General features: G+C 34.9%; 1 protein-coding gene across 3 annotated transcripts in view; it reads right to left on the reverse strand.

Moving 5' to 3' along the window:
- RASA2 (RAS p21 protein activator 2) overlaps nucleotides 1–26,884 on the reverse strand; it is a 117,244-nt gene that overhangs the window by 13,347 nt on the left and 77,013 nt on the right. For 2 of the 3 annotated variants that reach the window (XM_082840243.1, XM_082840245.1), the window contains exons 10-19: nucleotides 23,417–23,573; nucleotides 22,871–23,019; nucleotides 22,150–22,264; nucleotides 21,647–21,721; nucleotides 21,077–21,200; nucleotides 18,645–18,751; nucleotides 13,660–13,743; nucleotides 13,149–13,226; nucleotides 9,649–9,722; nucleotides 8,988–9,097 (exon numbers count right to left, since the gene is read on the reverse strand). In XM_082840243.1, the coding sequence (XP_082696369.1) occupies nucleotides 8,988–9,097; nucleotides 9,649–9,722; nucleotides 13,149–13,226; nucleotides 13,660–13,743; nucleotides 18,645–18,751; nucleotides 21,077–21,200; nucleotides 21,647–21,721; nucleotides 22,150–22,264; nucleotides 22,871–23,019; nucleotides 23,417–23,573 (1,073 nt within the window). The remainder of the gene's footprint in view (nucleotides 1–8,987; nucleotides 9,098–9,648; nucleotides 9,723–13,148; nucleotides 13,227–13,659; nucleotides 13,744–18,644; nucleotides 18,752–21,076; nucleotides 21,201–21,646; nucleotides 21,722–22,149; nucleotides 22,265–22,870; nucleotides 23,020–23,416; nucleotides 23,574–26,884) is intronic. The other variant, XM_082840244.1, reaches the window with a different exon arrangement.

A 26,884-nucleotide genomic window follows, 5' to 3' on the forward strand; every position in this document is an offset into this window, starting at 1 on the left:
ATCCACTATTATAAATATGTTCAAATAATTCAAGGAAAATATGCTAATAATGACTGAACAAATATGGACTCTAAACAGGAAAAGTGAAACTATAAAAAGAATCAAACAGAAATTTTAGAGCTGAAAAGCACAATAAATGGAATGACAAATTCACTACATGAGCTGAAGAGAAGATTTGAGATGGTAAACAAATCAATGAACGTAAATAGAAACTATCCAATCTAAAGAACAAAGATAAAAGGGAAAGAAGACAAATAAACTGAGTCTCAGAGAGACCTGGGAGACAATATCAAGCATGCCTGAATAAGTATATTTGGAGTCCTAAGAAGGAGAGAAAATGGACAGAAAAAAAATATTGGAAGTAAAAAATTTCCCAAATTTGGTGAAAAACATTAGCTTATGGTTTAAAGAAACTCAAATCCCCCCCCCAAAAAAAAAAGAAGAAACTCAAATCCCAACAACCTCTTGAAAAATTTCAACTGCCAAGCAACACATTTTATGCCCATTATCATAACAAAAAAGAAAGAAAAAGGAGTGATGATATAGAGTGGGAAAGTCTTACTTTAATGAAGTTCGGTTTATCTTAAAAAGATGTTTAGTGCATTTGATATCCTAAGAAATCCCTGCATACTCTACAGTTGCAAAGATATTTTCACTGAGGCCTATGATCCTCTTACCTTGAATTAAATTTTTTGTGTACTATGAGGTAAGGTGAAGTTCATTTTCTCGTTTATCCAGTTGTTCCAGCACCATCTGTTGAAAAGACTTCCTTTCCCAACTGAACTGTCTTGACACTTTTGTCAAAACGGAATTGACCATATATATGTGTGTGTGTCTTTCTGGACTCTTGTCTGTTCACTGATCTCTCTAGCTCTTATGACAAAATTTCAGACTTGAATTACTTAGTAATTAGTAGTCTTAGTCTTAGTCCTCCAACTTTGTTCTACTTTTTCAACATTGGCTCAGCCACGTTAAGTCCTTTGTTTTCCCATTGACATCAATTTTAGAATCAACTTGTCAATTTTTACCCAAAAAATCTTGGGATTTGGAGTGGGATTGTGTTAAAATCAAGATGAATTTGAGAAGTGACTTCTTGAAAAATATTGAACCTTAAAATCCACAAACATGATGTATGTCTCCGTTTATTTGCATCTCCTTTATTTTATCTCAGCAATGTTTTATAATTTTCTTTAAAGTCTTATACTTATTTTTTTTAAAATGATCCTAAGTATTTTAGGTGGGTGTTTTTGAAGGGGGGGCTGCTACTATAAATGGTATTATTTTTTAAATTTCATCTTCTAACATTTTTTTTTTTTTTTTTTTTTTTTGCGTTATGCGGGCCTCTCACTGTTGTGGCTTCTCCCGTTGCGGAGCACAGGCTCCAGATGCACAGGCTCAGAGGCCATGGCTCATGGGCCCAGCCGCTCCACGGCATGTGGGATCTTCCCAGACCGGGGCACGAACCCGTGTCCCCTGCATCGGCAGGCGGACTCTCAACCACTGTGCCACCAGGGAAGCCCCATCTTCTAACATTTTGATGCCAGTTTATACAAATACAACTGATCTGTATATACAAATCATGTATCCCAAGATCTTGCTAAATTCACTTATCAGTTCAAACAGTTGTTGTGAAGATTCCTTAGGAATTTTTATGTAACTCCATATGTCCTTTTCTTCTTTGGGGGGGAGGGGTCTTACTAACATTGTTTACAACCTCCAATACAATGCTGAAGAGAACTGATTAAAGTGCATAATCCTTCCTTTGCTCCAGATCTTAGATATGATGTTACATTTATTCTAATTACTTGTTATACTTGGGCTTAACCTATCATTTTGCTATTTGTTTTCTATTTGTCCCATCCGATTTTTGCTCCTCTGTTCTTCCCCTCCTGCCAAATTTATTTTTTGTGCAGGGGAGAGATGGATTATACTTTTTTCTTTAAAGTTTTCTTCTAGAGATTTATACAGCCTTAACTCATTACAATCTACTTAAAATTATTCTTGTGTCACTCCACATAAAATAGAGGACCCTTGCAATAATTTACTCCATCCCCTTCCTTTGTGCTACTACTGTCATATATTCTACATCTAAATTTGTTATAAACGCTGTAATTCAATGTTATAAATTCTGCATTAAACAGATGTTTTTAAAAAATTAAGACAGACATTATTACATTTATGTACATATTTACCATTTTCAGTGCTCTTCATTCCTTCCTGTAGATCTAAGTTTCCATCTGGTGTTACGTCACTTCAGCCTGAAGAATTTCCTTTAGCATTTCATATAGTGCAAGTCTACTTAACAATTTATCTAAAGGATTATTTTCATTTTTGAAGGAAATATTCACTAGAGTTCTAAGTAGAGAGCTTTTTCCTTCAGCACTTGAAAGACATCATTCCACTGTCTTTTGGCTTTGGTTGCTTTTTATAAGAAGTTAGCTGTCACTTGTATTGTTCTCCTGTATGTAATCTGTCTTTTGTTCCTCTGCTTTTGAGATTCTTCTCTTTATCTTTGGTTTGATTATTATATGTCTAAGTGTAGTTTTCTTTGTATTTACTATGCTTGGTGTTCACTGATCTTAGGTCTGTAATAAAATGTTTTTTGCCAAATCTGGGAAATTTTAGGCCATTATTTTTTCTAGTATTTTTTTCTGCCTCTTTCTCTACTCTGCTTCTAAGATACCAATCATGCATATGTTAGACTGCCTGATACTGTCCCACAACTCGGTAGGTTGAAGGTTCTGTTCATTTTTCCCAATATTTTTTCTCTGTGTTCTTTGAGTGGATGATTCTCATTAATCTGTCTTCAAGTCCACTGAATCTTTCTTCTGACATCTCCAAACCATTGTTAAGCCCATCCAATAAACTTTTCATTTATGATGTTGTACTTTTCAATTCCGATTTCCATTTGATTCCTTTTTATAGTTTCTATTTTTTTCTTTTGCTGGAATTCCCCATCTTTTTAATCATGATGACTATCTTTTCCATTAAACCCTTGAAATATTTATAACAGCTTTAAAGTTCATATCTGCTAATTCCAACATGTAGACCATATAGGGGTCTGCGTCTGTTAAGTGCTTTTTCTCTTGACTAGTGTTGTATTTTCCTGTTTCTTCTCAAACTTGTTAATATTTCACTGTATACTGGACACTAAGAATAATACATTGTAGAGACTCTGGATTCAGTTATCCTCCCTCAAAAAGTTACCTCATTAGCTGATCACTCTGAGGCTTGGCTTTATACTTTGTTTATATGATACTTTGTTTATTTAAATCTCCTTAATCCTAGGGCATAGTCTTTACTTCTGAACCACCACCTTCTAAAATTCCAAACTCTGTCTCTGAGGAGGAAAGAAGCTGAGATCTCTTCTCATCTTTTTTAATCTTTCAGTTACTGCTTTTCACTAGCCTCTCTGAAGTTCCCCCTAGCATGAGCAGTTCGAGTCAGCTAAGGATTTCAGGGGAGTTCAAAGCAGATTGGAAGGCTCCTCCTTTTAATCTCCTCAATTTCTGCCTTCTCTGGCAGCCTTGAACTCTGTCCTTTGCCATTTCAAGGCAATAAAACTATGACTTTCTGGGAATTCTCTGGTGGTCCAGGATTCCATGCTTCCACTGCAGGGGGCATGGGTTCGATCCCTGGTTGGGGAACTAGGATCCCACATGCCATGTGGTGCGGCCAAAAAAAAAAAAAGCAAACTATGACTTTCTGTTTGAATTCTACCACCTCATACTGCACAGATTGGGAGTGCTCTCGGGGGGGAAAGCCAAATAAACATAAATCTCACCCAGCATAGTTCTCATCTTCCAAGGGTCAAATTCTTCAGAGAGTTGTTTTATATATTCTGGCCAAAGTTTTTAGTTGTTATCTATGAGACAGTTAGTCTAGTACAAGCTTCTTTACTATTACCAGAACTCCCATGTCTATTTTTAAAAAGGCAACTTCATCAGTCTACTTGTGTAAGCCCAAATCCCTGGAGTTATCCTTGACTTGCTCTTACTCTTGATATCCGACCCTATAGCAAATCTTGTGAATACTATCTTTAAAATAGATCCAAGATGTGATCTATTTTTACAACCTCCGTTGCTACTAACAGGTCCAAGTCATTATCTTGTCTCCCCTGAATTAGTGCAGTAGCTTCTTACTTGGTCTCCTTGCCCCCTTCAGTCTAACCTCCACACAGCACTCCACATGGCAAGGGAGATCAATCCTATCAAAACATAATTCAAACGATATCATTCCTTTGCTTAACACTCTCCAGTGCCCTGCCATGTTATTCAAACTCCTTCAATGATCCACAAGCCCTATAATATCTAGCTCCTCCATGGTCTTTTTGATGTCAGTTCCTGTGATTATCCCCTTATTCATTTTTTTTTTAATAGTCACAAAAGCGTTCTCTTGTCTCTTGAATACTCCAGGTGTACTTCTGTTTCAGGGCCTCTGTACCAGCTGCTGTTAGCTATGTCTGCGTCACTACTACCTCAAATTTATCCACATAGCTCACTCCCTCACCCTCCTTAGGTCTGTGCTCAAATGTCACTTTCTCAGTGAAGGCTTCCCTGACTAGACTTTTTAATATTGCAACTCTCCTGAGTTCTCTATTCCACTTCCCTGTTTTATTTTTGTCCATCTCATTTATAATCATCCCATATAGTATAAAATTCTTTTGTTTGTTTTCAATCACTACTGAACTATAAGATCCATGGGGGTAAGGATTTTGGTATGTTTTGTTCACTACTGTTTTCTCCAGAGCTTGGAACAACATCTGGCACACAGCAGGCACCCAATAAAATATCTGTTGAATATAATGCACAGACAAATCAATGGTGTTCTTTAGTTATTAAAGAAAAAAAATACTGCAGAGCCCTGTGTATGAAAATATGAGCAGGTAAAAACCAAGTCAACCTAAATGTATTGAGATGCATGTTTAAAACATCATGGAAACTTCTTTTATATTGTCCATAGGTTATATGAGCTAGAACACTGATATCATATGGAAGTTGTGTAGGCAGTATGTATGTATCTGTGTATAACAGGTCATCCAAAAGTAGACAATATCTAATCAAGTTTGGAGAACACAAATGGAATTTCAGAGATGAATTTGTTAATAATTTATTATTTAAAAAAATAACCTATTAGTAGTAAGCTTGGCAGAAATTTTAGAAACCCAGAGCAGTGGTTCTTAATGTATTCAGATAACAGCATATCTGGAAAACATGGTGTCCTCTGAAGAAAACCATTTATTAAAAATTAATAAATGCCTTAATGAAGGTAGTAAAAACATGGTCCTTACCACTGAGGATCTTAAAAAACTAGGGCAAGAGATAGATAAAAGTAATGACCACACAGTGTGACATAAGTTATCACTAATGTGCTAAAGAAACATAGTAAGAGAATACTCAACTGAGGTGGCCAGAAGCTTTATGAAAACGACTTCCATAAAGAGCTGACACTTGTTCTGAGGGTTAAAGGACAACAGATTACACAGGTAAAGCAGGAAAGAAAGGGATTTCTAGATAGAGCAAATGCAAAAGCGTGAATGTAAAAGAGCACAACTCAAAGGAGCTTCAAGAGTTAGTCTGGCAAAGTGACATACGGAGAATGCAGAAGATGAGGCTGGATGAGACAGGAAGAGGCTGGAACATCAATAACTCATTTGATTCCAGCATACAACTAGGAGAACTTTTACTTGTAGAAGATGACCACGTTATAGTGTATCAATATAAAATCATAATCATACTCAGATCCATAAGAAACTGTCAAGGTAATCATGACTGATAGCTGACTGAATGCCCTACGATATTCATTTGCCACATGTTAATTTAGTGATATTGAAGATTAATTGCTTACTATTACTAAGTGGGCATCAAAATTTAATAACTTATTTGAGAAAAACCCTTAAAATTGAGAAAATTCTATTAATTACTTTTCCAGTAAACTGGAAAACTATTATTTGATTCTAAGTGGTAGAAATACTTGATTCAGAATACTAGTGTTCAGTAGGAGGAAAGAGTGAAAGACTCAATGATTTAAAGCTATGTTACAGAATATTTGGGAGGCGCTCTTTCAGACACCAAAGTCGTAAAGTGTAATAAGAGACTAATTACCTAGCAGTCATAGCTATGCAAAAAGCTGCAAGGAAACAGGAAGTAAGCAAAACATTTGCTGAACAACCAAAGAGAGAATCCAAAGCCTATGGATTTTATTCACAGAGGAAAGTCCTGAAATCGTCAATCAAGGCCTTTTAATCTTATGTATAATTTTAACAAACACAGTACCTACATCTTCACTCATAGTATATTAGCAGTAAAAAATGGAAGTAGGGGATAAGAGGTGGGAGTGAGATGCTACATTATTGTTCACTGACAGCACAAGAAATTTAAGGTGACAGCCTGAACACAGAGGGGATAATGAAAAACTGTATAAAGCAAACACAGGAACACAAAAAAGCAGAGCGGTCCAAGGCATGTAGCTGGGAAGTAAACAGCTGCACACACCCATAAGCAGCCCAGAAAACATCACTAAATCAGAGTACTATATAATAATTAATATTATCAATGACAGCCCCAAGCCATCTAGAAAATGTTAACTTACGTTCAATGAACTCTTTTTTAGAAGGCAGGGAAGCATGTAATATATTTTGGAAAAATCCAACAAAATAGTTAAAAAAAAAGCATGGATGCTTAAAACTGTAGGCTTTGGTAAATAATCTTGAAACTTCATATAATAGAGCTGATTCCTCCAATGCCATTCCAACATGTTAAATTTCTTAAGGCCTGAAAATAATGTAACTTCTAATGTGTCTATTTTATACCTTAGAGCAGTCTAATCATTCTAGAGAATTTTATCCTCATAAGATCACTGGATAGAACAGAAGTTCTTGAGAACTGTGCATGGACTCTGGGACTATGAACTCCCTGAAATTATATGCAAGGTTTTGTGTCTATATTTGTTCATGAATTTTTCTAGAGGAAAAGGGTCCAAAGCTATCATCTGATTTCTAAAGTCTTAAGCCAAAGAAGACTTTAGAATGTTGGTTTAGATTAGAAAATACTTTAAATGAGGAGAAAATAGCCAACTTATTCACAGAGGATAAGTAACTTACCTTAAATTTTATTCCAGTGTACTGCTGATATAAACATAATTAGCATATTATGCCAGCTATTTTAAAAATGGTGCTATATATGTGAGAGCATTTATATAGTATTCAACATAAACTGTAACTTCTAAAACATTAAAAATATGCTTAGCTTAAAGAATGCTGTCTGGAAGGGCAAGTATGTAGCTAATTGATCCTTAGTCATTGGAATATTTATATTCCACAACAAATTATCTAGGTGCCTAAAAATACAGTGCATTTGGCCTCTTACGTCTTACTAATATATTTGGACATATGTAGTCATTCTGGCTAAGGATCCTCAGGAATTATGAAACAAAAAAATTTCTTTTCACTCTTCTAGAGTCTCCACTGAAGCACTCAGCTTAACTGAGTCTACATTCTCTTGAAAGTATCTTACGTCTGGTGTTTGTTTTTATCATTTCAGAATTTATACCAGAAGTTCTCTTAACAGATTTGTCAGATTAACCAAGACTCTCCATTTCCTCTGTAGAACTTACTGAATGATGCTCATGGGATGCTGAATGCTTGTGGCTGCTAGGGTACTAACTATTAAGCTTGTACCCTTCTGTTTCCATTGGTTAGGCTGTTTTGATTACCAAGTCCATTGTGTTTGTTCCCAGACCTATTTAGGCCATTTTTCCATGGTGTAATTATAATTTACTTAAACATTATGTAAAGTGACAAAATAAGTGCCGCCTACCAAGAGGCATATATTTATTTGAAAATCAGGCAAACACTCTGAAAAGCCTTTCAAAAAAGGAGACCAACACCCACACAAATAAAGTTGATTTATATGGGGGTGAGAGAGCTGCAAAAACTTAGGGTGACTATCATGACACTCTAAAAGGATTCTATAATTTGACTACTTTTCAAGTATTTAAGTTCTAGCTTCACTTTAGAGAAATCAACCTGAAAACTGATGCATTAGGGTTATGTTTGCACAAGAAAGACAGAGGGGAAATCTAATCTACAGATCCATATTCAAAGAAAAGATCTTGGCTATCATAAGACTGCTAAACAAACATATAAATATTTAAGGTATGAATGCATCTTTCTGTTTGTTTTTAAGTGATTCTTGCTTTAACTGACCTTTCTGGTTAAGTGAACAGCTTTGGATCCTGATCACTCTGAACAGAAGGAATTTTACTGTATGTGACCTATGATCTAGATACTAAATTCTTCCTAAGGTATCAGAAGCTAGTGGCCTTCTATGGATAATGCTTTACCCCCAAAGGAATAAACTTAAAAGGTAGAGACTTTAAGCATTATGTCAGTCCACTGAGGGACAAACTTTGCCTCTCCGAAGCCCTCAAATCACACTGTAGGAAGACGGCTCTCTGTACCCAAACAGATAGCCAATTTGTGCCTTTTCAGGGGGCAAATTACTAGAATTTTCATCTTGGAGTTAGCTTGGCAATAGTCTAGAATGAATCTTTTAACTGAATAGGAATCACAGCCTATGGTATGACTGTAGGAACTTTTGGCAAACCACTGAAACACTCTCATTTACTAGAAACTGATTCTTACCAATTTGACTCTGGAAGTTAAAATTCTGAGTTTTAAAATATCTAACTGTTGTTCCTTATAGATTGATTACAAAAACAGGGATTTACTAGGGATTTTTAGAAAACAGAGCATACTGTAGGAACACCACTCTTAGTGACACAAGACATTCAAAGGGAGAGAAAAGTGTAACTTACATGGTGTTACTCGTCAAATATTTATTATATTTTTAGTGTGTGTACATCACTGTGAGAAACCATGAACTACAGTAACATTAGTAAAAAGGTTCGCTAGTCACATTAAGCAGCAGAAAAAGAAATCTTCAGTGGGAATCAGGAAAAGCCCCACAATAGAGCATAAACACAACTACCTGGCTGCTTGTGGTAGGTGAGCTCTCTGCTTGTTAAGCAGAACCACCGTTTCTTGAAATTCTTTTTTCCAATCCGAGTTCTTCCCTGAGCTCTTTTATACATCTCACTGCCAAAACAACAGATGTAAACATTTAGCTACAAATATTAAAATAATTAATCCAAAACAAAGAATTATCCTTTAATTTTAAATGACATGAAGAGCTGTCAAAGACTATATTAAGTTTATGAAAATGTCTTTGCCATCTATAACTCCTGCATTTATTTTGGCCATACTAAGGGAATAAAGTCCTTAAATAATTTGATATTTACAACTGTACTATCCAGAACTAAAAAGGTCAAGTGAGTAATTTTCCCCTTTAGCTTCCAATGAAAACACTACTTTAAGACTGAATAATGCTGTTACTTTTTTCAGTACTACTCTACCACCCATTATCTCATTATATTTGCAAAACAACTATAGCACTGTATGGACAAGAAGTCATGCCCATCTGGCATAAAGTTTATAGGATAGTGAGGGTGACTTACCTGATTGACGTTACTTAGGCAGTTTTAGCACAGAATAAAGCCCAGATTTCCTCACTCCTGGACCCATGCTCTTTGTACTTACTTAATGTCTATACTGAAATATGACTTTAAAATCTAATTTCATTAAATTACCCTTCTTTCAGGTGCACAGGCTCACTGGTACCACTGGACACTTTAGTTTCAGTAGATGAAATTTCATCCAAGAACTAAATGAGGAAAGGGGCAAATATTACAACTTTGTGACAAGGTACATCATAAATTCAGTTTATCAATGTCGCTGATAGATAATATCGTGAAGTTCTTCATTATTAAGGAATAAAGCAAAATACATACTTAATTGTAGAGGAAGTCCCTAATTTACATATGACAGGTATTCTAAAAGTTTAACGTTAAATTACTTAAAACCCAGGATATATGTCCCTGTAGAAATAATTCAACCCACAATTCCTTAACTGCAACTCTGAAATCTAAAAAGCTCTGAGTACAAAGAGTTTTTTGGTTTGCTTTTGATTTACAGTAAACTCATTTACAGTAACTTAACCTGAACTGGTGAAAGGCTACTTATAGCCTGTATTTATCCTACTTAGTGTGAATATTCACTAATGTGCTACACAAACATTACTGTGAGGCACACTGGGGGTATTTTATTATATAATATACAGCACATACCTATTATCTTTCAAAACTTTGAAAAACTGAATTCTGAAATACTTCCGTTCCCAAAGATTTCAGATACAGGATTGTGAACCTATACTGTGGGTCAGGAATTGTCAAACTATAGCTCAGCAGGCCAAATTCAACCCGTTTTTGTAAGGCCCACAAGAACAGTTTTTAAATTTTTAAAGGGTTGTAAAAACAAAGAAAAATATGTGGCAGTCCCCTTATGCAGCCATCAAAGCCTAAAGTATTTACTCACTGGCCCTTTACAGAAGAGTTTGCTGACTTTCATCATATATAATTGACTTTAGCCCTGAGAGCTAGTATTTCAGTTATGACTAAAGTGTAACTGGGTTCTTTGGAATAGCCTGAAAATCTAATCTAATCTAACCATTTAGAAACTTCCCATGGAAAATGTGGGAATGTGGTGGCTCAAGAAAATGTGAAGTACCCAAATCTAGCAATGGCAAACTACCCAGTGAAAAGCATTTAAGCTTCAAGAATATGCTACCTCAACTGGTCAAGAGATTCCTGACATGTGGCCTTCTCTTCATGGGAGAGAGAAATTAGTAGTTCAGGAACAATTCCTGTTCTTAGAGAGGAATCCTATTTTGCTCCATAAAGGAACTATTTATTCGTTTAGTCCTTGTTTTTTCCTTTATACTTTTCTATGTTGTCCCGCTTAGGGTTTAAAACAAAAACAAAGTACATTCCAATAAGGATGACATTGAGGCACCAGTGAATAATCTAAAGTAGAGTTTGTGGGCACAGTCATTTTCTCCTAAGACTGGCTGTAGATTGCCCACCAGAACCTCCACTTGTGGGATTTTCCAGTGGAATGTTTACTTCTAGTTTGCTGGAAGAAATCTTGGTAACTGAAAGAACAAGAACAGAGTTTCTTTTGAATTATATATGGGTGACACAGAACAAGTATCCAAGGAAACTAAAGAAATGTCCTATTACATCTTCAGTTCTCACAGATCAACCATCCACTAATGGAGCGTGAAAGAGTTATTTAAATATTTCATTTCTTAATATTTGCCTGCGGGCACTAATTTTCTTATTTGATAAATATTTATTATTTATTTATGGTAATTATTAAATTTATTATTTATTTGTCATATTGTTAAGGAATATGAGATAAATCCACTTATATAAGGTGAAAGAAAACATAATAATTAAGATGGACTACAGGCAGGGTAAATATAGGCCTCAATTTGCTCAGGGCCATCCTTGTCTACAACTTTGGTCCCCTCATAATCAAAGTACTCCTTTTCACCCTTGAAAACTTTGTGGTTTTGGACACTGAATTATATGGTCAGCCTGTTTACAGACCTATTCAGGTTATTTTTCCTAAACTTTGTGGAAATTGTATAGGATTCAGAATTATAAACTATTTTCTTCTGGAGCAGTGATCAATGTCACTAGTGAGAACACCACTAATTGAGAAATTGGGTTTCATAAGCTTTTGTACTTTCTAGCACTGCACATATCTAGACTAGTAAATAATAAAGAAAATTCATATATTAGGGCAAAATATCCTATGTAAATGTGAGACAGGAGATGTACTACAGTGATAGTGCATGAGAATGTGAGTGGGTGACTCAGAGCAGATCAGGAACAGACTAAACTCCTGGCACCCTTAAATACTTTCTCCACTGACATTACCAACTATACACATTCCGATTGTATCAGGAAAAAGAAATCAGATGCTGCCACAGCCTAGGTCATAAGAAATGGAAAAACAACCCCAAAACAAAAGAACATCATAATCTTGCCAACAAAAGTCTGCCTACACTGTCCCACAAACTGTTTCAACAATGTCCTGAGAATAAAAGGGCAGCTTTTTCTTTGCCTATTCTTTTGAGAGACTTTCTCCTCAAAAACATTCAATGGTTGCTTAAAAAAATTTTTTTTTGGTTGAACTTGCGCTATTATTCAAGACGAAAAAAATCCAACTGGCTTTAATTTTTTAAATGATCACTTTCATTTACGAGTCCCTGTAAGAAATTTAAAAGCACACATAAAAAACTACAAACAAAATATACTCCTGGCAGTCACCTGTGAATCATGCTACAGAAATTGAATGCAATCTTTAAAATCTAATCATGCTAATTTAGATTCATTAAGTTAGAATTGTGATAAATAACATACAGTAATTTCTTCAAGCTAAGTTTAGATGTACTTCAAAATAACTTTTCTTTACAAATTTTTAGGGTTTTATAACAATGCTACATTTTGTTTGGGGTGATTCAGAACTAAAGAATCAAGAAATTAAAAATCTTCCCAAAACATTCTCTAAGTATAGCAACTTTTGTTTGTTGCAGCTCTTTCGTTATGACCTCATATACTATAGACTTCTGTACACTTTAAATTAAAGTAACTTTCCTCAGGTTACTAACCACAAGCCTATATTGTTTATAAGATATTCAATAATTCATATATTTTCTCCAACGGCAATTAAGTGCCTACTATACATCAGGTACCATTAAGTCTTTCCCCCTAGACCAGAGGTTCTTAATCAGAGGCAATTTTGTTCCTCAGGGGACTTTTGGCAATGCTTAGAGACAGTTTTAGTTGTAAAAACTGGGAACATGCTTCTGGCATCTAATAGTAGAGGCCAGGGCTGCTGTACATTTTACAATGGACAAAAATGTCCCTCATAGTCAAGAATTGCCCAACCAAATTGTCAACAGTGCTGCTGTTAAGAAATATCAACTCTAGATATTTGTTATTTGTGTTACTAAGACACTGGCAATAGTAGCTGTTGCTAAAACTCATTTAGGTATTTTCACAGCTGAAAAATCCATAGCTCTGTATGGGAGGAGAAATATAGTAAAAGAGAGCCTTTTCATGTTTGATGGACAGGTTAAACATTTTTTTTAAACTGGGGATTGATTCCTAGGAACAATATAAAATGTTATTTGCCTAATGCTATATAAGAAGTTAATATTTCCAGAGTAAAACAATCATACCTTTTTAACTGCCATAATATATCCTTCTTCTTGAAACATTTTGAAAAATTCACACATGAATGTTTCTTTGAAACTTGACTAAGAAAAAAACACATGGAATTTATATATGTTACGTAGAGAACTAAGAATATAATTGACTGTATTTTTAAATTTAGGATTAGGGCCTAAAGGGATTCAATCGTATATTTTAAGAGAGTTATGGGGCTTGGAGCTGAAGATTTCTCTCAACAGCTGCTGGATGATTATGGCACAAAAAGATAAACAAAAGCCTTTTGCATCTGTTAACTAGACTCTCTCTCCCATCTTAGACACATTAGTTTAAATGAAACTGTCTTCTGTAAGGGTGACTAAGACACAACATCTAAAAGACAACTATCGCCATCTATACATATATATGTTTTTGGTTCTGCTTTGTTTTTAATTTGAAAGGGAGTAAAGTGAGGGAGAAGGGATCACAGGGTACAACAACATTTAGAAGTGTGAATACAGAGCAAAAGATGTAAAGACTTACCTTGCTTTTGGACAGACTCCCCCAGCTTCCCAAAGTTTGAATGGTTTTTGAGATGAGAGTTAATGTTCTAACTGTCTGTGGATCCTAAAGAATGTAGAAAAGACAAAAAAAGTCTTGTTAGGTTTTCAAGAAATAGAATTTGTGTAAAAAGTAGAATAGAGTGAACGGGCTACTTTGCTCTGAAACAGTGACTCAAAAATGTTCGTTCAAACCAGCTAAAATCTAGCTAAGGACTGGCACAATTCACTGAACTAAGGAATTAAGAGACTAAAGAAGCCACATGTAATTGACAGTTCCTCTCAAAGTAATTATATCTAATGACATGTTATACTTTCTTTTGAAAGCCATAATTTAATCAATATTAATTTTCGGGGGGTGGGTACAGTATGGCAGATGGGATTACCTAAAAAATTGTATTCACTTTTGGAATGTCAATGGCATCTACCTTTTTCTACCATATGACTTAAAATGGAAGTTTCCAAATTTCTGTATTCAACCCACTTGTAAGCATATTCAATACTTTTATGGTTTCTGCAATCAATTCTTTTCACCATGGAAGCAAAGACCTAAATTCAACTTAGGAAATAAGAAGTCACTTAGTTCATGTAGGATCTTAGCAGAAGGTAATTATTTGAGTCTATTATCCAGGCCTACCTACCAGAAAGAAATAAATATAAATAAAGTTGACTAAACAGTGCTCCCTAATGAATCCTTGCTGCTTCCTTTTTTTTTAATTGAGGTATAATTTACATACAATAAAATGAACAGATTTTAAATGTATATAGTCTGATGAGTTTCCACCAATCCATCCATTTGTATAACCAATTCCCTTATCACTACATAAAACATCTTTTTTGTTTTGGAGATTCAAATACCCATAATCTGCCATCAAAAGGTATGTTCAAGGGTTTCCCTGGTGGCGCAGTGGTTAAGAATCCGCCTGCCAATGCAGGAGACACGGGTTCGAGCCCTGGTCCGGGAAGATCCCATATGCCACGGAACAACTAAGTCCGTGCGCCTCAACTACTGAGCCTGTGTTCTAGAGCCCGTGTGCCACAACTACTGAAACCCGCGTGCCTAGAGCCCGTGCTCCGCAACAGGAGAAGCCACCGCAATGAGAAGCCTGTGCACTGCAGTGAAAAGTAGCCCCCGCTCGCCACAACTAGAGAAAGTCCGCGCGCAGCAATGAAGACCCAATGCAGCCCAAAATAAATAAATATTTTTTTAAAAAAGAGATTAAAAAGAATCAAAATAAAATTAAATTAAAATTAAAAAAGACATGTTCAAGAAAATTTAGATACAGAAATGCTTTAGTTTAGTGTTTGGTTGACATTCCTTAATATTTTAGTATCCCCACACTGAAAATAGGCAGTGACTGTGAAGGTGAAGAGATGACCAGGATGTAAGGCAATTCTGGAAAAGAAGGAATATCTGAGATATGATCATTACGATATACTCATGAAACAGTTACACACCTTAATTAAGGTTATTCAGAAATATTTTAGCTACAACATCCAGAAAATATTTTAGCTACAATATCTATAAAAGGTCCCTCCAATTCTCTGCCTTTGAAGAATATAAAATTCTTAACAATGTGCTAACAACCTGAATTTGAACTGAATTTCATCAAGACTTCCCTGTTGAAATTTGGTTTTGAAATCAATGTATTAGCTCATTATTTTCCTGAACTGAAAAAAGTGAGCAAACCATATTTTACATAATTTCTGCATGTCAGAGGTTTGTTTACACCAATATGGCCCTCACTACTATTTGACAATCGTATCATTTAGCTACTGCTGATTCCCTAGTGTACTCCACAAAGAAGCTGTTCTAAATTTTCACCCCGCTACTATCTGCCATCATAATTTTTCATAGATGCCCAGGACCTTAGTCATCTGGCACCTAGTACACAGACTAGCACTAGCATATAGTAGATGCTGTCTTACATTTATTAAATTGAACTGAAACGTTGACTCTGTCACCCCAAAACAACATATCCTATCCTTTTCTCCTTATATTAAGTTGAACCATGTGAAATTGCTGTTGACTATTTTTGATCTACAAAAAAACCAAAACAAAACAATTTCATAGGATTCACCATAATACTTCAAAGGAGAAACTGTTCTTTCCCCCGGCAAGTTTATTCTATCACTTTTTCTTTTAAAGACACTCTTTCTGAATCATCCAGTACATTGATGTATTAGTAAGGCCCCTTCTGTCTTTAATTTCTCCCTTTCTGTTGGTCTCTTCTCCTCTATTTAAACCATACATAGCTTTTCCCATTTTTGGAAAAGACATCATTTGATGAGCTCTCTCTGAGCTACCATCTTTCACCTATCAAACATTTACTGAGGGCTTCCCTGGTGGCGCAGTGGTTGGGAGTCCGCCTGCCGATGCAGGGGACACGGGTTCGTGCCCCGGTCCGGGAAGATCCCACATGCTGCGGAGCGGCTGGGCCCATGAGCCCTGGCCGCTGAGCCTGCGCGTCCGGAGCCTGTGCTCCGCAATGGGCGAGGCCACAAAAGTGAGAGGCCCGCGTACCGCAAAAAAAAAAAAAAATTTACTGAGCACCTACTTGTTCTAGAAATTGTGCCATGTGCTTGGGATACACAAATTTGAAAAAGATCCCGCCCTTGCTGTTAAGGTATTGACAGTCCACATGCAGAAACAATAAACAGATGATTATAGAACAGTATGACAAGTGCCATGACAGAGGAAGCCCCAGGGTGCTACAGGCACATATAAGAGAGGAGCCTAACCCAGACTGAAGGGTTAGAGAAGTCTGCCTTGGCTGAGTCTTGGAAGGAGCTATCAGTGAGAGACTAGGGGATAGGATGAGAAGGAAAGTTCAATCTTTCTTCTTTACTATGAAACTTCTCAAAAGAATGGTCTACCATGTCAATGTTACTATAACCCATATTTTAAAATTAGTGTTTTTCAAAAGAAGTATTTATTCATGTGTATATGTACACACACATGTACATACTTGAATTTGCCCGTGTCTTTTAGCAGCAGGGCGAGCTCACTTTTGATATATTTCCTAGGTAAAACTGCATTCACCTACTTATTCCTTAATCTTCTGCAATTGGATTTTCTTCTTTTCTACTCTACTAATATTCTCAAAATCCAAAGAACTTATAAATGTAAAATCTAACAACCTTTAACTGGTTCTCCTCCTCAACCACTCTGTAACTTTCAATAATAGTCTTGACAATGTCATCGCCCTCAGGTCACTGGGATCATTCCTTGCTCTCAATTTCTATAGTATGGATTGTCTATACTCCTTACTTGGTACTAATCAGGTGCTAGTTTTAGATTTATGTATGTAGTTTTAGATTATGTGTCTTATATATTTGCCTTATTTCCCCAATTAGAATGAAAGGCTCACTTAAAAGCAAACAGTAAAGTTATATGACAGTTTGAAGCAATCCTTCTGACATACTGATTGGAAAGGTGACTTCAGATACAGAGTCTGTGGTTAGAAGGACTTTACTGTAACATCTGTTACAGGGATATGCAAATTCAAGTCTGAATATAAGGCAGGGTCACAAGCTCAGAGGTAGGAGTTCTGTTTATGTCCAGAATGAAATCAAGCTTTTGCTGCCCCACAGTTCTGTACAGCTTCAGTAATATAGCCACAGAAAGGACAGCCCTGTGAACAAAAGGCACTGGCCCAATCCTCCGCTGTAGCTACTCTGAGACCATTTGTTCTTTGACAAGAAAGTGTGTGTTGCTGCCACAGCAGCATGGTTTTACTCAGTTCTCAAAGTTAAGTAAGTGGCCAATGTGTAGCTATCAAGAGAAGCAGTGGCTGCAGAGCCCAGTTTAACTCCAAAACCTGTGGGTCTTCCCTACACTGTATTAGCGAGTTTCCTAAGGGCAGGGAGTGTCTCTTCCTCATCACTGCATCTCCAGTGCTGAGCACAGCATCTGATACACTGTAGGTGCTCAAACACCTGACTGCCTAAGAGGCAGGAAGGAACAGGGGTAAGCTTACAGCCTGGGAAGACTGAGTGGGTCAGTCAGTGAACTTTCTTAATCCAGTTCAAATTGAGTGAGATCAAATCATAATTTATTAGTTGTGTGACCTTGGAGAAGTTCTTGAATTGTGGTTTTCTTATCTATAAATAAAGATGAGAATAGAATTTACCTCACAGGGTTACTGGGAGGACTAAGTAAGTTAGAACATATAAAGTACTTAGAAGAAGGCCTAGTACAAAGCAAGGACTAAATAAATGTTGGCTTTTATTATTATTATTTGTTATAAAAATCAGCAACAAAAACAATTAGATAAGATTATAAAATGTTTGGAACATAAAAGGTTAAAGAATTAGCAATAATACACTGTAGGAGAAGGAAAAAGAAACAGCAAAAATAAGGAATTTTAAAATGTTAAGAAACACGTAAATCTATGCAGTGCAGATTCAGATTTAAGTAACTAAATACGACTTCAGAACAGAAAGATTATATGCCTTAAGTTTTAAATCTCATATATTTATATCATCATCTCAAGTGAATAAAAAGTAAAAATATGGAGATACCAAACAAATTACATTCCAATGAAAGTTTCTACACCTTTCAGAAATGAGCCTCTTCAAATTTCTGTGAGATTTAAAGATATCTGCAAGATCAAACTAAACCTATAACTAATGAAAGAAAAAAAAGACATCCCTGTATTATGGAAATTTATAAACATACAGAATAGCAGAGGGAAAAGATGATGAATCTTCTTTGTACCCATCACCAAGCTGCAGTTATTACCAACATAGTATTATTATTCATGTGCATATCTTTTAACAATAACAAAAAAATAGAATTTTCCACTTTCTCTGAAAGAATCAAACGGCTAAGAAAAATGCCCAGTAAATTTAAGTATCCGTTATAAGAAAACATAGCCAAGTGAAATTTGCCTGTTATTTTATCTTTTCTTATTTTAATAAAAATAAATTAAAATGGAATAAAGCTTTGAGAAGAACAACACTTACTGGATGATGAGGTCGCAAATGAAAAGTATGAGGTGATACTACCGCTACAGCAAAGAAACGAAGAAACACAAAGCTGCTCACTGCAGAATACTGAACATGAGGGTCATCTGCAGGAAAAAAATGGTGAAATGTCATGCACAAAAACACTGAATTAAAAAACAAAGATGACCAGGTAAAAAATATTGGAAAAACATGTAAATTAAATAGGAGATAAATATAATTTGTATAGTAAGAACTGAGTTGATGAAATGATAGTAATGGTTATGAGTAAATTAAAGGAAAAAAATCCTATGACTAAAAAAAAATCTGAAAGAAATAATATAATAAAGAAAGTGAAAAACAAAGCTGCTAGGTTGTCAGAAATATTTTAATTTGGAAAAATACCTCTTTCCTCATCTGCAAGAAGAGACTCCTGAAATTACAACAACAAAAATAAAAGTAGTATCTAGCACTACCTAGTGGTAATACTGAATCCCCTAAGACTAAGATAGGCGATTGTCTTCAGTTTTAGGATACTGTTTCAATTTTCCCTCAAAAATCTTGACAGTATCAAAGGTTATGTAATATAAACAATTAGACAGAAATCTTTACTTTAAAAAAGCTACCAATATTCCCTATAAAAATGCAGATGAACTGAAGACAACTTGTGGCTTTGATCATTCAGCTACAGCTTTTGTTGCTGACTGGAGTCAACACAATGCAACAATCAATCAGATGGTAAAGAAGCAGGTGAGGGAAACAATGTCTGCATTTGGTCTGAGTTTTAACTCTTCTAAGTCACTCAGCAGGTGGTCACCCACAAGTCATTTAATGTGTAGTTCTTTAATAATACTTGCTTCCCATGACTGCCTCCCCACTCCCCACCCATCTTCCCAGGGCAGTAAGAACAAATGAGAAAACAATGAAAATACTTTTTGAGAACAGAACTATCACTACTGGAGTCTACTGAGAATATCTAAGGCCAACAAAAAGATAGTTAAGGAAATATGTTTGCATTTATTAAAAAATCATAGGATGTGTTTTAGATTATTCACATAAACAAGAATTAAACAGCTAATGCATACTGAAGGCCAAATTCACTGGGTAGTGTAGAGTACGCTGATTAGTAGCATGCTTTGGAGTGGGCCGGGCCCAGGTGTGAGACCCTGCTTGCCTGCTGGCCATGTCATGGACCTTGGGCAAATTACTTGACTTCCCTAAACCTCAGTTTCATCAACTACTGAAGGGGAGCAGTACCTATCTCATGTGGTGTTGTGTAGGTGAGAGAGTGGAGATAATTCAGGCTAGCACTGTGCCTGTTCACTAAGTCCTCCTCAATGTGGTTATTATGATCTAACACACTATTTAAAAATATAATTTCAGTCAGCATTTCATCTTTCCATACTTTAATGTCTCTGCTCCCCTTATTTTCATTACAAAGTCTAGATTTAGTATGCTTATTTCAAGTTAACTGTTTATATTTTTACTATAATTAGCAAAGACATCTAGGGCTGAATTTATCTACATGTTAGCTGGACAACTCAACCCCACTTTAGCTTTGGGTAATTTAGTGGAGCAGCAGATAACTGCACACACCTGTGTGCACATAACACACTTAAAAAATATGATAAAATAGCAAAATCTCTTCAGATGGTTACAGAAATAAACTTACAGTTTCACACGGCTGGATAAGACTGATAATTTAAGCAGCTGCCTTACCTCCTTACCCTCCCCCCCATTACAGGCAGATCTGGAAAGACAGCCATAGTAAGTTTATTTACTTATCAGAGATGCATATAATTAGAATAATTCCAAGTGTTGAGAATCAGAGATAGCAACTGTTAATTTAATTGAAATGTTTCTAAGCAAAGCCTTGACACAGGTGTTCTTGCAAAATTAAAGCATGCCAGATATTGATATGTTACCTCAAAATTCTATGTATATTGCAACAGAGATGTTTCTAATGTCTAAAACCATTTCTGCAAAAACCTCTCATCACTAAGACCTTAGCATTCTCAAACTGTCAAATCTAGTCAGTTGTACAGAACTTAAAAATTCTCACTATTTTGAATGCATGCAAGTGGAAAAGGTAGTTGGTACAAATAACAAAGCTGTTTTTGTTTATCATATCTAACAGTCTTGTAAGCAGCTGGTATAAATACTTATATACTGTTATGGTTCTAAATTTATGCCTTTCTTAAAATTAGTGTTGATTTTGATTTGCTTGTATAAAGTTGCTATTATATTGAAAAAAGCAAGAGTATTCTGTTTTGAGATTACAAGAAAATTAAATCAGATGTTTCATTAAAATGCTAGAACTATTCTGAAAAATGAAAGAAGACTATATACTTAACAAACCATAAACACATTCACATAAACTAAATAGATAATAAATCTACAGAAAAATCAAGTATAGAAAAAAAAGGAGTATTTTAGTAAAACAAGGCACTTACTAGGAAATCTTTGAGTGGCCATTTGCCTTAGAGAATAAAAGATATCACACATTACAGTGGGGCAACTCATACTTGATTTTACAATTGTACTGAATAACTTGTCTACATAGTAGCGCAGATTCTCCTGTAGGATTTAAAAAGGTAAACATTAAGATTTTGACTTTTATACATCTTCAACAGCCTTTATGGAAAAAAATGCAGCGAAAATGAGATATATTAGGCAGTCACCATCTAGTATTCTAAAGCTTTGCTTCCCTTCTCTAAACGCACTCAGCTAAAGGACAATTGCATCCTGAACTCATTTAATGAATTAGATTTAGACTAGTTAGATATAAGAGGTGAATGTATGGAATAAAATTCGTAAGAAGCAGCAGAGAATAAAATGATCCAAAGAGAAATGAGGGAAATAACATTCTAAAAACTAGACATAGGAAATGCTGCTAATAGTATAGGCATTATGCAAATAAAAAGCACTGCTTCCCTCCAAATAACATTACTACAACATAAGTGAGAGATAGGTATACCATTAAGACCAATTTTAATGCAGTTATAAAGACAGAGAAGACTTACCTTATTATTTTCTACATTATCTCCCTCTTTCAATTTAATAGGATCAATTTCACAGGATTTTGAGGATTCACATATCTGGAAAATAGATTAATTCTTCATCTAATGCTCTTTTCTAAATAATTTGGCAAAATGAAAATAACTATTATTTTTCTGATCATACAATTATAAAAATTAAAACTGTAACAAAGTTTAACCTCCCCATCCAGAGATAATGTATACAAGATGCGTAAAGAACTGTATCAAAAAACATTTCTCATATATTTGAAACTCCAGCTAAAATAAACCCTATAACAAAGAAATAATTATGTAGAGTATACTACAATGTGCCCTTCAAGTAAAAATCCATTGATGGAAAAGTAAATCATTTATTTTACTTCTAAAGTGTTCACCTGTGTTCTTTCAGTAATGTGTGAATGGATATATCATCCCCATCAGTAGATAACTTGATGAAAGAGATGCTATAATAAGGACAAACTATTAGTATCAGAGGTTATATTCTGTACCTCATCTAGAATAGGTTTTAATGTTACTTTCAGGTAGTGCCTTCCCACTATTTTCATCATCTCATCCAGACATCGGGTAGCCAAGGAATTTCCTCTAAAAATTGTGTTTGCATCTCTGAAATACAAATAGAAATAAGGTGAAACCAAGTGTAATAAACAAAGGCTGTAAAATCAATAATGAGGTATTTGACTTTGGTCATATATACAATTTTAGTAATTTTTACCAACCTGCTACAATTAGGATTTTCAAACTTACCAAAAATAAGTTAGCAAAAAAAAGTAACCTATATTTGAACTACAAAAGTAGTGTGTGTCTAAAACAAGTGTTAGACTATGACAGGAACAGGAAGCCATCTGATTGCTTTTAATGTCACACATGGGCATATAAGGGTGCTACATAATGGATAAGGAGGAAAAAACCCTTCTGTCCTGGTGTTTTATTTGTGACATGTGACTCATTACAATAAAGAAGCAAAGATTAGTAACAGGAAATTTTAACAATGAGTGAAAAAAATCTTTTAATTGTTAACTTTACTGTTGGTGGATACTGCTTGCTAACTTAAAGAACTGCCTTTTATTACTTGCTAAGCAGTTCTTTTAAGACCTCTATACAGAAAGAGGCTGGTCAATACAAAAGAACTGAGATTACAAAAACAATTTGGCAAATTAAGGTCCAATTTCAACAGCACATAATTAACATTTAATAAAATATAACTCTTACTGTGTATCTTTCAAGTCTAATTCAGCTACTGCAGTGGCAAAAGGAACAAGTTTATCATGGTGGAGCAGTAGTCGTACAAGGGGCAAAACAGCATCATTTTTATCTCGACATATTTCACCCAAAATGTAAGCAGATGAGGCAGATATCGGCTAGAATATAGAAAGGTAGAAAACAAGCACAAAATCAAAGAAGCATGATTAAATATTCAATCATTAGCCTTTAAAAAGTAATTCAAATATGTTCATTAATGATAACTGTTGTACAGAATAATATTTAATTTTCTAGATTTTTATCAGAGATGAAATTTGGAGCAGATATTGGTATACAGTACTCTGGTTCAGAATATATATATATATTTTTATATATATATATACACATACATACAGAGTGTGTGTGTGTGTGTGTATATATACACACACACACACACACACACACACACACACGTATATATAGTTTTAATAAAACTTGATACTCTGAAATCTTTTCCTCATAATTTACAGAATTATTCTAGCCTTTCCATATTAACACACAAGATTTTTAAAGTACCTGAACATCTGGTGATTTTAGCAGCAAAGTTTTCAAAGGACCATAGTACTCTGAAGGAAGCACATAGTCTTCTGTATAACATATATTTAATCGAAGGGATCCCAGGTCATCAGTTTTAGATGACTTGTTTCCATTGTCTCTTGGTTGTAGCAAGTACCTAAAGTAAAAATAGAATCAATTCTATGCAATGGTAATGTTCCTCAAAGTTGGTGAGGTAAACAAACAGCTAAGCTATCAAAAAACTAAATCTAAAAAGTCAACTTAATATATAATGTTAGGATAATTCATTAAATAGCACAGTATTAATTTTCAGAGGCTTAATAGTGGCTGTCTATTGAACTAGAAAGCTAAAAATAGATTTTAATCCAGGAAAAAAAAGTACAGATAATACAAAAATCAAGATCTCAAAAGGACTGAATAAGAGTCTGATTAGCTTGCAGGTTAGGAAAAAAATAATAAAAAATGAAACACAAAATCCAACATATTATCAAAAATAACTCTTTACCAACTAAAGTTAAGAAAGACACATTTGGTTGAAATAGATAAGACACATACTACAAGAAGGTATAAGTGATCTCATTTTAAAGTAAATCCTACATTGTAAAAATTTGAACTTATTTTTTAAAAGTTAGTGATTGAAGGTTTATAAATAATTTTTATATTATTAAAGAATTAACAGTACAAATATATTGAAAATGTTTTTATTTGCAAAAATCAGATTTACATGAATTTTCCCAGGTAAGTAAAAGGCAAAAAATATATATGTAAAAAATAGAGGCAGCTTTAAATATTCCAAGAAAAGAGAAGTGTTTAAACATCAAGAGAAGTTTGTAGGACCAAAACCAGAAATCTAAGTTATTTTTAAAGACTTTCTGTCATGGAAATTTAAAAATACATACAAAAGTAAAAAGAGTAGCATACTGAACTCCCATGTACCATCACCTAACTTCAATAATTATCAACTCAAGGTTATTCTTGTTTTAGCCGTCTCTCTACTCACTCCTCCCATCCCACTCCTGCATTATTTTAAAACAATTTCCAGGTGTTTTATAATTTCATCTATAAATATTTAAGTATATATAACTATAAATATATATATAAACTTTTAAAAATCATTGCTATCCAGTCAGTATGCAAATTCTCCCAAACTTAAACAGTTTTCTACGTTCTATTCAAATCCAAGTTTTATAGATTGTAATTGGTTGATAGTTTAAGTTTCTTTTAACCTATAGATACCCTCTAACCACTAAGAAATCAGGTAATTTATCTATACAATTTTCCAGACTTGGGACTGTGTTAACTCTATCTCCATGATGTCATTTAACATGTTCTTTTGTCTCCTCTGTATTTCCTGTAGTATTGTAGATAGATCTAGGGGCTGGTTAGATTCAGATTTCATATTCTGGCAAGAACATTTCATTTAGAGTGTTGTGTAGTCCCACCAAGAGGCACTAATGTCTGACTGTTTTCTCTTTTTGTGATATTAGCAATCACTGATGGCCACTGCTGAGAGTCATTAATCTGCACAGGTTGCAAAATGATAACTATGATTCTATCATCCCTCCTTCACTCATTAGCTAGAATGCTTTTTATAAAGGAGTCAGTAGTTTTGATATTTACTTTTGATGTCTTCCCCTAACAGACTAACTTGTTTAAAAATAGAAGAGAGGGGGTTTTAATAGAATTCTAGCTTTCAGAAAGATATGATAAAGATATAAAAGAGAACTAGAGAATTAACCAAGAAAAATTTAAAAGATGAAGGAACGGTAATGTAAGGAGAAGAAATTATACAGAAATTATATCACTACCCACAAAACAGGAATTCTTGTCTCAGAAGACCAACCTTCAGAACTTCTAGTCTCTGATTTGAGAAATAATGATTTAAAGAATTTGCCTATGGAAATAATTGGAAATAAGCCTATTAGCAAAAATGACTCTGAAGTGCCTCTAAGGGAAGTCTAGCTGGCTGATCCCCAAGCATCCTGACGTGGGCATCACTTTGGTCAATTTTCAACAATGCAGTGTATGTTCTGTAGCTTTGCAGACTCAGATACCTAGTTTTAACAGCACATCTCAAAGTGAACCTGAATTGCAATGATTGAGCACAGAGACTAATATATTTAAAACAGAAGGCCAATTACTAAATTTATGAAAAGAAATACTGTTGACCCTTGAACAACATGGGTTTGAACTTCACGGTTCCTGGAAGTAATCCCCCATGGATACCGAGGAAAGACTGTACAACAGTCAAATGGCAAAGAGACCCACACTTTTTTGTGACTAATACATTTTATTATGGAAATGTTAATTCACAAAAGTAGGGAGAAGAGTGATAATATTAGTAAGCAACACCCTCACCATCACCCCCATGCACTTATCACTTGGCTTCAACAATTATCACTATTTCCCATAGTGTTTCATCTACATCTCCTACTTCAACTAATACCTTTTTTAACCTGTTAATACAATTGTTTATGTTTGATCAATACATTTTTTATCTATTGGTAAGCTATGTGGAAAGCCAAATTATTTAGCAGAAGGTGCTGTGGTGAGTACAGAGACACAACACAGAGATCTAAGGAAATCTTAAGAATCTCTCAGCTAAGACAATTTTGCCAAGGAAAGAACAATACTTCTAGAACAGAATCCCCTTACCGCTTGACTGTGCTTGAATGGGCAGCAGCCACCCATGTTGGCCTCTTTGGGATACATTTTTATTCTGCCCCTTCTATTTTAACTCATGTTTTCCATATATGGAAGGATAAAATTACTTGTGTTACAGTTAAAACCCAGCCTCCCAGGGACTGTGCCTATCCATCCTAAACAGTGTCCTCATACTCTAGTCAGGTTACAGACTCTGTTTTGGTTTGTTCTATAGAAATTATACTCAGAGGGCATCTCTAATTCCCTTATCTCCGAATTACTGGGGGAAGGAATATGCTTTATCCCTCTGGTACTCTCATAAAACTACAAAATACCCGCAAAATAGGTCTATAGTCCTAACATGGCACATTCTTTGCAGAGGGATTAGGGCAGTGTTATGCCAGTTATTCGTTTTTATGCATACACTGTTCTAGTATGCTCAGGAACTCCAGAAGGGCTTGCTCCTGCCACTCTTTTTAAACCTGTCTCCTTAGGTTTCTTTGGCAGGATAAGAAATTCCTATGGACAAAATACTTCACCCATGTCTACTTGAACAAAATACAGAATTTCAAAATTGCCCTACCCATTCCTTGAAAAGATCATTTTTTTAAATGAGAAGGGACCGCTCACTCAATTTTCTTTTTAATAATATTTTATAAGCAAGGGACACTCAAATCTTTGCTGACAGCTTAAAACAGAGAATATTTTTGAGTTTTAAACATATTCAAAAATATTTATGCCAAAGTACAAATTTATTATTTTACATTGGTTAAGAGCAAAAACTTTGGAGTCAAGGAGTTTGGTCCAAATCACAGCTGTATGACC

This window comes from Leucopleurus acutus (genome assembly GCF_964270905.1).
Source record: "Leucopleurus acutus genome assembly, chromosome: 5".
Lineage (NCBI taxonomy): Eukaryota > Metazoa > Chordata > Mammalia > Artiodactyla > Delphinidae > Leucopleurus > Leucopleurus acutus.